Source organism: Battus philenor, unplaced genomic scaffold, assembly GCF_028537555.1.
Source record: "Battus philenor isolate CCGP_79_NKW_IND1 unplaced genomic scaffold, ilBatPhil1.0.hap1 SCAF_17, whole genome shotgun sequence".
Taxonomy (NCBI): domain Eukaryota; kingdom Metazoa; phylum Arthropoda; class Insecta; order Lepidoptera; family Papilionidae; genus Battus; species Battus philenor.
Window position 1 is genome coordinate 45519 of NW_027181679.1, and position 12746 is coordinate 58264.

Below are 12746 nucleotides of genomic sequence, written 5' to 3' on the forward strand. Positions count from 1 at the left end.
AAAGTTAATTACAAAATTAAAATAAAAACTGCCGGGGTGTGACGGTCGGGATCAGGCTGTACCGATGCGGTTTGTATAGGGTCAGACTGTGCCGATACATGTCAACCGAGGTCAGACTGCCGACGTAGGTCAACCGGGGTCAGACTGTGCCGGTGCAAGTCGACTGGGATCAAACACCACACGGATATAGAAGCGCATCACTCTGCATCGATTGAAAGGTTGTTTTGTCGTTTATGGAACCGCCGACGGCCCGGACCGGCCTCTCGTCTTCGGAGCGTTCGCGTAATCAATCTAAGAGCTTGGCAGCAATTTAAACCGGTGGAACATATAATACATAATTTAATTTCAGTGAAAATGATGAACGATGGTTTACAAAATTTTCTCCATTTTGTAAATGGAGGCGTAATGCGCTATGACGTGTCCTCGCCGCAGGCGGCCACGTTACGTTCCGACACCAAATCCGACTCAACCTCAACCCCTACGGCACGCGGGGGCACGCGGGGGCACGCGCGGCGCGGCTTAGTAGCTCGTAGCGCTCTATAATTGGCTCCACAACGAATTACTAGCATCTTCAGAAGCTAATAATTCGTTCTTATAAAAAAAAATTCTCGTCCCGCCCCGCTAACCGTTAACTTTTTAAAAAAATTTAGTTAGAGATATTAATTTTTCGAGAGATTTAGTACCAAAATTTATGTTATCGTTGCTCCGCATAAAGTTGTCGCAATAAAATATTTGTAGATTAAACTGGCTTCGTAGAGCGCGGAGCATCGATCCGCGGTAATTACTTGTACCGGCGAAGGTTAAGGCGCTCAGCAGGGGTCGCGCGTAGCCTTGCCCGTAGCCGTGCCGTAGCCGCGAGCGTAGCCGCAGACGTAGCATACGTGTAGCCGCTTGTGTAGCAAACAAACGATTGTAAAACGTGAAAGAGGGTACCGGGCACTTCCCTGGCCGCTCCCCGCGCCCCGCCGCGCCCCGCTGCGCCTTGCCGCACCCGCCTCTTCACGACTGTACCGTTTATGCACACGCTAACTTTAATACGGAAATGGAACGTAGCGGTTAATGACGGCACTCGAAAGACTCCAATCGAAGCCCGAACTAAATTCGTAGCGCAGGACTAGGATGGCAGGGCGGGGGAGGGGGGCGCGGGGTCAGCGGGCCGTACGGCGCTCCGGGCGGGTGACGAGCGCAGTCGGGCGCCGGCTGCGGGCGGCGGCGGTCGGCTCAGTGTTAGGATGCTCGCGCTCGCCGCTCTCGCGGGGGCGGCTTGGTGCGGGGCGGTGCGCGCCGCTCCGCCCGACGCGCGTCTCGCGCCGCGCAACACGACACCCGCGCGCACGCTGCAGTGCTCTGATGGCCTGGTGCTCCCTGCCTGGCGCCCTCTGGAAGACGTGCCAACACTCGACATCGCGATACGGGGCCTCGTATACTTCTTCGTGCTGCTGTACCTGTTCATCGGGGTGTCGATTGTGTCGGACCGGTTCATGGCTGCCATCGAGGTGATCACGTCGCGTGAGAAAGAAGTGCGTGTGCGGCGCAATGGCAGCGAGCAGATCGTGGTGGTGCGCGTGTGGAACGAAACCGTTGCCAATCTGACGCTCATGGCGCTAGGCTCGAGCGCGCCCGAGATCCTACTCTCCGTGATCGAGATCGCAGGCAAGAACTTTGAGGCCGGCGACCTGGGCCCCGGGACGATCGTCGGCTCGGCCGCCTACAACTTATTCGTGATCATGGCCATCTGTGTCGTGGTGATCCCCGATGGCGAGGTGCGCAAAATCAAGCACCTGCGCGTGTTTCTGGTCACGGCGACCTGGTCCGTGTTCGCGTACGTGTGGCTGTACCTTATCCTCGCGGTAATCTCGCCGAGCGAGGTAGAGGTGTGGGAGGGTGCGGTGACCTTCCTGTTTTTTCCTGCAACGGTGCTGACGGCTTATATAGCGGACAGACGTCTGCTCGTGTACAAGTACCTCAAAAAAGGCTATAGGGTAAATGAGAGAGGCGTGATCGTGGAGGTGGAAGGCGACGGCTCCGTCGAGATGGCTCTGAAACCCGGTGACGAGTTCGCGTCTGATGATGAAGAGGGCCGCGAGCTGGAGAGGTCGCGGCGAGAATATATTACGGTTCTCCGCGAGTTGAGGAGACAGCACCCGGACGAAGACCTAGAGACAGTGGAACGCATGGCCTTGGAGACGTTGATGTCTCGTGGCCCGAAGTCTAGAGCTTTTTACAGAGTGGCCGCCACGCGCAAGATGACCGGCGGGGGTGACTTCTCGCGTAAGATCTCCGAGAGGGCTCAGAGCGACCTCAGCGAAGTTAAAGCGGAAATTCAGCGGCGTGAATCGGGCTCTCTCTCGCCGGAACCTAAGGGGCCCAACGTGCGCTTCGACCCCAATCACTACACGGTCATGGAGAATTGCGGCTCATTCGAGGTGAGAGTGATCCGGCGGGGAGACCTCGGCGGCGAGGTGTCCGTGCAGTACACGACCGAGGATGGCACGGCGGAGGCGGGCTCCGACTACGTCGCAACGCGAGGTACGCTTACGTTCGGTCGCGGGGAGGCCGAGAAGAAATTCAGCGTAGAAGTGATCGACGACGATGTGTTCGAGGAGGACGAGCACTTCTATCTACGCTTGGAAGCGCCGACGGGCGCCAGCCTGGCCTCACCGTCCACGGCCACAGTCGTCATTCTGGACGACGACCACTCCGGGGTGTTCTCGTTTCCGCAGCGGGACTTTGAGCTGACGGAGTCGGTGGGCACGTACGAGCTGCGCGTGCAGCGCACGGCGGGCGCCCGCGGCCGCGTGCGCGTGCCCTACTGGACGGAGGATGGCACGGCCAAAGCCGGCGCGCAGTACGAGTCGGCGCAGGGCTTCGTGCTCTTCGAGAACAACGAGACTGAGTGAGTAGTCGCCTTCGCGTTTTGTATGTGTTACGAGAGCAACAGCCGGAATTTTTTTCTTTTCAAAACAAAGTGTTTCAAGTTGCATGCTACCTTTTAGTGCAACTAGACCATAAGGTACGAGTACTCGATCTCTAAGACTAAATAAACTAACTATATTGGTAGTGAGTTGCGAGAATACGGTCGGCGGTCAGAGAGCGGGCGGCGCGTCCCGTGCGAAACACAACACAATCACGTGGCCTGCGAGCATGCGAACGCAGTTTGTGCGTGGACGGGGCGACACTGTGGGTCTTCACGGGAAGCCGCAGAAGTCGCAGCCGGTACACAGGCGGCCGCGGCGGACGGCCTTCGGCGCGCGGCCAATAATCCTCGAGGATTACCCGCCCGCGCACCGCCACCGAAGATCACTTCCCTACTCACCATTGCCTCAGACAACAACGCATGATAGTCCAGTGCAACACTTTCCGTTCCTCGCACAAACGACGTACGATCCTCTGTCGGCCAGTTGGAAACTTATAAGCTCTGTATCGGCTCTCTTTGTATCGGCGGGCTGTTGGGTTGTAAAAAGCTCAGCGCCGCGCGTTGTTACCTAACGGCGATCAAGTCCACGCGCTCGGCGGCGTGCCAGCGCGGCGCTGACGTAGCGGTGGATGAAGCCAAGATTTAAAAAGGAAATTATAGGACAGCGAAAACGGAAACGACGACATTGAGCATCGCGAGCACCTCAGCGCCTGCCTGCGCTTTCCTCCTTACACCTTCGCCATCGCGGACTAAAAGCCCCCGCGCTTTTAGTTTGAGCCCATAGACGCTCACTGAAAGGCAAAGACCTTCCCTAAAAATATTTTTGTAAGATATACCATAATCACCACGCGTGGCAGGCGAGTTGACGATCGCAGTGTGGTATTATGGTACGCAGAAAACACTGCTTCCCATCCTCAGCAAATTTGTTTGTGAGCAGTGGCCATTCTACATAATTTATTCTCAGTGTGCGAATTACATAATATTTTAACCCGAGAATCGAACCCGCGACCTACGAGCGAGTCTCAGTCCATTAGCGCTGGGCTGGCGCTGCTCAGCACTGCTCAGCACCGCCCCCGTGCTCTCCGATAACGATTTAATTAACTCTGATTTAATGCGTTGCGATTCTGAACAGTGCGCTCTCGGAGCCCTTTGGGACACAGCGCTCGGTGCGGGTTAGGCCGCGAGCTAATTCTAGACCCGGTTAATTATAACGAGTGACGCGGTGCGTGCGATGCCCCGCGAGGAGAGTCCGCCTGCGTGACTTTTTTTGTTTAAAAGTCAATCTGTTCAAAGAGTATTCGCTGACGCGCTCACCAACAGCAACTTCAAATGCCTTTACACCCCCCGGGAATTGTCAAGCACGTGCCACGTGTGCTAATATCGAAAAGCAAAAACCGAATTGATGTTCCTTGTACACTCTCGGAGTGCGGCGGGCAGTGCCTGGAATGGTTTACATACTCTTACACAATTGCGAGTACGCGGCGGACGCGAGGAATTTAATTCAGAACATTGCTGCCTGAACTCAAGCACTGCTCGAGATATTCTTGAATTAGTGAACAATGCATTACAGCAACCGGCCGTACCGAAGCTCGCCCGCGGAAAAGCTCTCGGGCCAGCGTTAGGTTATATTCTAGAGCAAAAGTAAAAAAAATCCCACTTTTTTATACTAGACAACGTTATTATAAATGGTACGTTTACATGGCAAGTGATGAGCGTATGAACCCATAAGCGCATGAACGCTGCAAGGGCACGCCGGGTGAGTCAGCGCGTCTCTGTACGCTACCAAAACATTAATTTTTTGACGGTTGTTTCCACGAAGTAACTAAAGGTCGCAGAGCAACTACATGACTCTTAATGGCTTCCTCATAAAACTGATTTTGGATAAGTTCGTATCGTTTGCGCTTGGCGCAGAGTCCGGGTGCGCGCTAAGCGCGTAGCGCGCACGTGGGCGGCACTCCACTCATAACCTGCACCAAGTCTGTTGCTTTCTTTATCTTTTCATGTCCCATGTGGAGATTTAACTAAAGAAAATCACTGCCTCCGCTTTCATTGCAACCGTTTCTTCAGTTTCGGAGTTCGGAGTCTCCGCAGAATGTTCTGCAACCATCAACATTATTTTTCAGCGCAATAGCTTACTCGCTAGGTGTTACCTTCAACATTTGTCCTCGGATTGTTCACGGCGGCACGTACAGCGAAGCGTAAGGTATTAACACAGCTTTTTCCGCCCCGAACAAATTATAACAGTTTATCTTTTTCGTGGCCTTTTTAATCCGGATTTTGATAAGAAAGTAGGAGCTGAACGTCTGCGTGTGCAGTGAGCTCGCGCACGAGGGCGCAGCGCACCGATGCGCCGGCGGAGCCTGCGATAGGAGTGCGTCTCACGATTGCTGATCGTTGAAGTAGCTCAATTTCCTCCTCATCACCGACGACGTACGAGTCGATAAACACCAATCATCAAAGCTGGGCGTAGGGCCGGCCGCGGTCCAAATGTAGCGCAGCTCGCTCATCGCGCGACTAACGAACCGCCCGCCTGTCGGCGCTGCCGGCACGCCTCCTGCAGACATTGTGCACAAAGTAGAGTGATTATACGCATTTCCACTCAAATATGAAGTGGAACCGTTGTCATAAAAAAATACTTTGCTCGTTTTTGCGTTTTTGCGCCTTGTGAACTATGAAGCACACCGACAGACGAAGTCGTTGTTTGGAGAAACAACAAATATTGTTACTTTTATTTGTAAAGTTCTAGTGAACTTGACGCGAGGCGGCCACAAGTCAGCAGCTCGCACAGGCAGCGGTGCCCGTGTCAAACTCCCGAAGGACATGTTAAAGCCACGCATTTTGTTTACCTGAAAAAAGTAACTTTTTGAACAGGGTCGGTGACCGCCTGCTTTTTGTGAAGATGATCAGGTCGCACAGCACAACCGCTCGCGCGTCTTTCGGCTCAGTCCGTTCCGTCGGCCTAGCGACTTCTTTACGTATGACGCGCTGAGACAAACAATGTAATTTAAAAGTTCAACTGCGTCGTTTATCTTTCAAAAAATGCTTCGCTCCTGTGGTAGCTTCTTGGCCCTAAAAACAATATAAGAACCAGCGGTACATGCCTAAGTCCCTCCCCTGCCCGCTGCCCCCCGCCGCCGGCCCGCCGCTCGATAATCTAAATATACTATTGGCGTCGTCACTGGTCGATGACGGAATGTTTGCGAACAACTGTCCGCCAGTGTGAGCTGGCGGCGGGCGGCGGCGGGCGGCGGCGGGCGGCGGCGGGCGGCGGCTATGAACATGCGCGCGCTTGTTGCAGGAAGCTCATCCCGTTGCACATTATCGAGGAGGACAGCTACGAGAAGGATGTGCTGTTCTACGTGAACCTGGGCGCGCCGGAACTGGTTGGCGGTACGAAGACGCGCGCGCCGCCGTGCACACGCAAATGCACACGCACGCACGCACACGCGCGCTCCCTCACGCTTCTTACTCTATTTACACACGACCATTCAATATGAACTTCACAATGTTCACACGCGCAGGCACAACTTGCGGGTGCCGCCATTCACCCATTCTGTAATATACTCTTGCCTGACTATATGCCCATGTATAAAATGATTCAGCCGATATGGAAACGTCCACTGAGCGGCATTCTTTAAAGCTCTGTCTTGACTTTACAATGCGCAGCGTCTGCTTGCGTGCGGTTGCCTTTGGAGATGCTTTCGGTGTTATAAATTTTATTCGCACCCAATTTACTTTTTTCCTCTTCTCTTGTCTTTTTGCTGTCACTTGATGGATGACTCTCCTCTATATCTATCAAGTAAGATTTAGTCCTTCCTTTAATTAGTTCTAAAACGCTTGGTATAGTCATCGTATGTTTTGTAATTTCATTTTCCGAATTTTTAATTTAATGTGTGCTAGGACTTTGCACTTTGCTTCCATGCTCGGGCGCAAGTTTGAGGGATTAGTAAGTACAAGGCTTGCACGCGTAGGCTTGCGAAGGAAAAGCAGAGCCGTCTCGGGAGGCCGTGCGACTGCGACGGCGGACCACCGACCGGTCTGCGGTCAAAGGTAAGGCGTTCGAGCGACCTGCGCAGCACGAGTCCGTCGCGATTTCGAGTGAGGATTGTTGTCCCCGAAAACGAACGCATCGCTGGCTCTCGGTTCCTATATGAAGTGCTCGTGTCCAGATGCGGGCCGTTCCGCGCGTCGCGCCGCAGCCGAGCACCTGGTGACGCTGCCCGAGGACGAGGCGGTCGTGGCCATGCTGGGCATGCCGCGGCCCGGCGAGGTGACGCGCGCGCAGCTGAGGATCAAAGAGAGTAAAGAGTTTAAGGTTATTACCGACACCGATTTCTTCACTTAATTCAATTCCATACAATTTAGATGAAAGTGGATTAGGAAGGAGGAGCAGTCGTTCACTAACGAGATCCCTTCGAACTTCGAAACCGTACCTTTATTAAAGGGGCACTTGGACATCGACCACTGCGTGTAAATTGTATTTAAATCGAAATGAGCTTCTTACAGTAATGAGCGAGCTGTTGTTTAAAGAAAATTGTTGTGAGCGCGTTCGGGCCCCTTCGAGTAATCCATTATGACGACGTTTACGGAAGGTGCTGAGAGATTTAAATGTTAAATAATTTTTCGCCCATTTTGTGTGTGTGTGTGTGTGTGTGTGTGTATATAGGGAGGGTATATATATACATACTGATCCTACTAATTTTTCACAGCTTTGTCAATAGCGATCTTATGTTCGATGTTTTGGTAGTAGTTATGGACACGGTCCTTTAACTGCGCTGCGATGTAAGTTATCAATTTCAATCTCTTTTCTTAGTTTTCATAGCAAATACATTTAATTCATGACTTTTTACCTAGCTGTGGACGTCTGGCCTCTTTCGTTTTCGACATGACTTTTGCCAAGTCAGTTCGTTTTACGGGTCAATACTAATTGATGTTTTATGTATAATTTGTGTTTCCTAAAAATATAGTAGATTCTTATATCTGAGTTTTAATAAGGAATCCATATTTGGTGATATTATATATATCCACATAGCCATTGAAAATTCTTTATCTTTAGTACATCTTCACGGATTGTCCACAGCGATATCGAACTTATTCCCGCTCAATTAACTTATCACTGTTTAGTAAGAAAGCTGTATTTTTTCTGAGGCTCATTTATTGGACTTGAATAAAGAGTTATCCTTGATTACAGAATACAGTAGACAAGTTGGTGCAGCGAGCCAACGCCTCGATCATAATCGGCACGTCATCGTGGAGGGAGCAGTTTGCCGAGGCGCTGACGGCCAGCGCAGGTAGTGCCGGCGCCCCCCGCCCCGCGACCCGCGGTCTCCTCTAACTCGCATCTGTCGGCAGGTGCGGACGAGCCCGACGCGTCGCCGTCCTGCTCCGACTACGTGCTGCACGTCATCACGCTGTTCTGGAAGATCATCTTCGCGTTTGTGCCTCCCACCGGTAAAAAGTTAACAAGTTTTTTTGCTGAAATCTCCTAATCTATATAAGACTACGCGCCCTGGTAACGGCAAAAAGGAAAGAATTGGGCAGACGAAATATGTCTCGGTGCCCTCATAAGATATTAGTGTCGTCACCCTTCTCGTGCTGCTGCATCACGAGACCACCTCGAGTGAAATTACGTGCGATGCTGTTTTTGTACTCGCCAAAACACCCGTGTCCAGTGAGCACTGTGTCAGTCTGTAGGTCACGTGGGAATTTTTTCTCAAACAAAGCTAGGACTAGGTTCAACAAGGTAAGATGGCTGTGAGTGTGAGCCGGCGTGAGTTTTGCTCGCACCAGGGTTTCAATAAACACTGCACTCCCGCCCGTACACCTGTCTTACTTTCAGCGGCCCAGCGACATTCTTAGAAAGGCACAGACAAGTCCACACCCGCGCATACACCATCGCAAAAATAACATGAGTTGGTAGCCTCGAAATAATGTTATCCTTATATCCTCGAGTTTGACCGTGATTCCAAAAAATAACCTTTTGGCTACTAGTTTATAGTCTTAAATGCCGCAAATTTCTGAGCCGGTTTTGGAACAGGTCTAACGTAGTCCTTTAAAAAACCGGACTAAGGAAACAACAAAGAGAGTCGACGAGTTCGCAAGCGTTGCGGGATTTGGGAGTGGGGAAAGGACCTACGTCGCCTATTTTTGAACCCGGGACGGGTCTGGGTACGCAGTGGTCTGCTGCTGCTGCAGCACGGGGCGCGGCAGAGCGCCGCGCGTGACTCTTAGATCTGTGCAGACATCGGCGGCGGGTACGTGTGCTTCGTGGTGTCGATCGTGTGCATCGGACTGGTGACGGCGGTGATCGGAGACGTGGCTTCACACTTTGGCTGCACGCTGGGCATCAAGGACTCCGTCACCGCGATCGTCTTCGTCGCTTTGGGGACTAGTATTCCGGGTAATCGTTGTCATTGTTTGTTTTCTAATTGATTGTTTTCCGATCGAGAAAATTGACACGCTGCGCCATCTTCAGATACATTCGCCAGCAAGGTAGCGGCCATCCAAGACCAGACGGCGGATGCGTCGGTGGGCAACGTGACCGGCTCCAACGCCGTGAATGTGTTCCTGGGCATCGGCGTGGCGTGGACAGTGGCCGCAGCCGTGCACCGCGCGCGCGGCGAGCGCTTCCACGTGGAGCCCGGCAAGTGAGTGCCGCGGACTGGTGCCGGTATGGTGTCGTATGCTGTCGTGTGCTAATATGCGCGTTTCTCCGGCAGCCTCGCCTTCAGCGTCACAATGTTCTGCTCCGAGGCCGCCCTGGCGGTGCTCGTGCTGATCCTGAGGCGCAGGAAATCCATCGGCGGCGAGCTCGGCGGGCCCCGTTGCATGAAGATTCTAACTTCGATGTTCTTCTTTTCCCTGTGGCTGGTGTACCTCGTCATGTCCGGTCTTGAAGCCTACGACGTCATCCAAGGGTTTTAAGTCCAGCTCGACGATGTGTCACTGTGGGGTGTCGTGCTCAAATGTACAGGTTTAAAACTCTCTGACGTAATTTCCTCTTCCTCTAGTTGTTTCTCCTTCATATTCCATTGTCAGTAACCGCGGCCCGTAGGCTGTGCCGTTACGGAGCTAATTAAATTACATAAGAACGTTAAGAATAAGGCGTAACTTAGGATAAAAGTTTCTACTTTGTGTTATATCTGCGTGCAGTCGCGTCACGCAGTCTCGGAGCGTTCTGGCGGCAAACAGAATATGGGCCAGAGCGCGCCGGGCCTCGTGCGAGTCTGTACGTCACTATACACACTTATACGTGCGCTGTTGTGAAACTATGAGATTGGAAAACCCGCGCGTATCCTTCGCCTGCTCCCTTAAGCTGAGTCCCTAATATTGTCGTGGAAATGTTTGTAGTTTGAGGCAACGTGACCGCGTGTTGGTACGCCAGCTCGCTGCGTCTTCTACCTGCTACGAGGGGCGTAGCCGGCTGACCCGGTCGACTGTGTCGGCTGTCTCGGTCGGCGTATTGCGGAGCCGGCCGCTCACACGAGCTACACACGAGTCCGAAACGGAATAATTTTGAATAATATACATTGTCGTGATCTTTAGCGACTTGAGAGAGCTTGTTTACTGCCCATTGACGAGTGCTGCAGGCTCGCTTCGCACTGCGAGGCGGGGGCGGGGGCGGGGGCGCGGGCGCGGGCGCGGGGAAAGGCCTCCTGCGCTCGCCGCCGCCGCGACCGCGTACCGATGCTTATTTGTCTACATGTGTTTTGTTGATTGTTTGTACTTTACAAGATAAACTGTTACTACGGCTGTGGCACCGGCCCGCTGTTAGCGTTTTTGATTAGTTTTTTTTTAATAAATTTAAATATGTGACAGATGATAATCGCTTATTTTTGTATTGATATTTACACGAAGAGGGAGGGGACGAAATAATGAGGGGCTGTGGGTTGAGATTGTGTAACTCGTTATAGATGATTTTATCCGTTGTTATATATTAAGTAGCAAATGTTTATAGAATATTAAATATTGATCAATTAAGAAGGAACTGTGTGCGAGTCGACAATGCAATATCTGTACATCGAGGAACGCCTTTGTAACGCGTATGACCTAGACTTTATCGAAGTATCTCGTAAGAGGCGAGGCGGCGGCGACCGTGCTCTAGTGATCAAACGACGTCCGACCGGTGTGTTTAGTACAAAATAAATGCAATTTATATTCACTGCGTGTGTCATTCACGAACCCCTCTGCCACCCTCTGCCCTCCCCCTCCCCACACCACGCCAACTGTCGCTCCCTCTCCGAGGCGTGCTGCGCTACGGCGCGGGGACGCAGGCGCGCCGAATCGGTTGCTCTCCCGAACAACTTAGTGCCGAATCTGTCCATCGGGCAACTATCGAGCACGGGCAGAGCGCCTCTTCGGGCAGACGAGAATAAATATATTAACCATCGTCTTACAAGTGCAAGGCTGCAACCGAAGCAGAGCGCGGGACGCGGAGCCCGGCGGTTGTTGGTATCCCTTAATATATCCAAAAATTTTAAATCGTGTGCAACAGCAAGGCACACGCCGCGCCGCGGCCAACTGCAGCACTCAACAAAGCGTGGTATGGTATTGGGTTCGCGTCATAAAGATATATTCAGTACTATGTCTGACAACAAAAATAAAAACATGTGCATTTCGGCGTAACCGCGCATTAAGAACCCAAAATGTCTGCGGTGGATCTCATTAAGGTCGTCGGAAGATTCTGGACGGAGTACTTTTCCTACCGCTCCCAGTCTAGCAGTAGACGTACGAATGACACGAAATTTCCTGAACACCAGAAACGTGGAGTATTTGATATTAAGTGTTATCGGCCGGCAGAAATGCTGACTCACTAGCGATATGGGAGAAGGGAATCAAGCTTGAAACGCTGCAGCGTTCGGATCTCTCGTGCTGTCTGCCGCACATGAGAGCATTATCGATACACTGCGACGTGTTGGAAGTTTTGTTATTACTACGAAATATTATTGGTGATACTACTAGTAGAAGCTCTCTAGACTACCGACGTCATGCTTTTACAAGATGCAGCTGCGGGTCCTTGTCCGTCTTATAAAATAATGACGTTAAATTAAATAACATAGGAGCTGGTCAACTGTTCCGCCCAAGAGTATTAGACTGTTTGCAAATATTGCATGTGGGCCAAAGTGGGAACTTTGAGGAACACCAGATTGCACGTCACGTGCTTCAGACACGCACAAATAATGTCCAATTGTGACTTATTGTGTAAATTTATAATAATCAAATTTAATAATAATCTACTAACACCATGTTTAAATACCTATGTTTAAAACTAAAAGAGTGTGATCGACTACATCGAATGTCTACGAAAGGTCTGTTTAAATATCATGAACTTTCGGGGAACTGGCTAATGCTCTAGTAATATCACTAACATGATCTAGAAGATTAGATCTAGTCGATGGCCTAAATTAGAGTACAAGGTTTGAACGAAGATAGGCTCAAATAATTTATCAAAATGTGAAAGGATCGAATTCGAAATTTGTCACATTTTTGTCATCGGTTGTGGCCATCTCGTTCCAGGATCGAAGCTACATGAGCTACTTTGCATCTAAAGGTTTTGAGTACTTGCGGATACTTCGCTCGTAAAACACTGGCATCAGCAACATTGCTTAGTACATTATTTCCGTTACAGATCTTTGTCGTAAACACAACTAAAATATTACGAAAACAACTCCCTTACTGCTTGACCACCGACGGCCTATTTTTTATTAAAATACCGGTGCATGGTTGCTATCGTGTAATGATTTCGATAATGTGTGGTTTGAATTTGATCAGGCTTTTTGTGTCCATTTTGTTTCTGAGTAAGTAAGTCAAGTGTAACATAATCTAGGAT

General features: G+C 51.2%; 1 protein-coding gene across 1 annotated transcript; it reads left to right on the forward strand.

Moving 5' to 3' along the window:
- The first annotated feature begins 405 nt into the window (after positions 1–405).
- On the forward strand, positions 406–11036 carry Calx (sodium/calcium exchanger 3). Its single transcript, XM_068763233.1, has 9 exons — positions 406–522; positions 1119–2896; positions 6216–6307; positions 7087–7232; positions 8109–8208; positions 8270–8368; positions 9159–9317; positions 9393–9564; positions 9637–11036. The coding sequence occupies exons 1-9, from the start codon at positions 406–408 to the stop codon at positions 9839–9841; spliced, it is 2868 nt and encodes a 955-aa protein (XP_068619334.1). The 3' UTR covers positions 9842–11036.
- The last annotated feature ends 1710 nt before the right edge of the window (positions 11037–12746 follow it).

Excerpts from the sequence above, each read along its gene's own strand:
- Calx (XM_068763233.1), top strand. The coding sequence starts at position 406 with ATGCGCTATGACGTGTCCTCGCCGCAGGCGGCCACGTTACGTTCCGAC. Across the intron at positions 2,897-6,215 it reads TTCGAGAACAACGAGACTGA|GAAGCTCATCCCGTTGCACA; the intron begins GTGAGTAGTCGC and ends CGCTTGTTGCAG. Across the intron at positions 7,233-8,108 it reads AAGAGAGTAAAGAGTTTAAG|AATACAGTAGACAAGTTGGT; the intron begins GTTATTACCGAC and ends CCTTGATTACAG.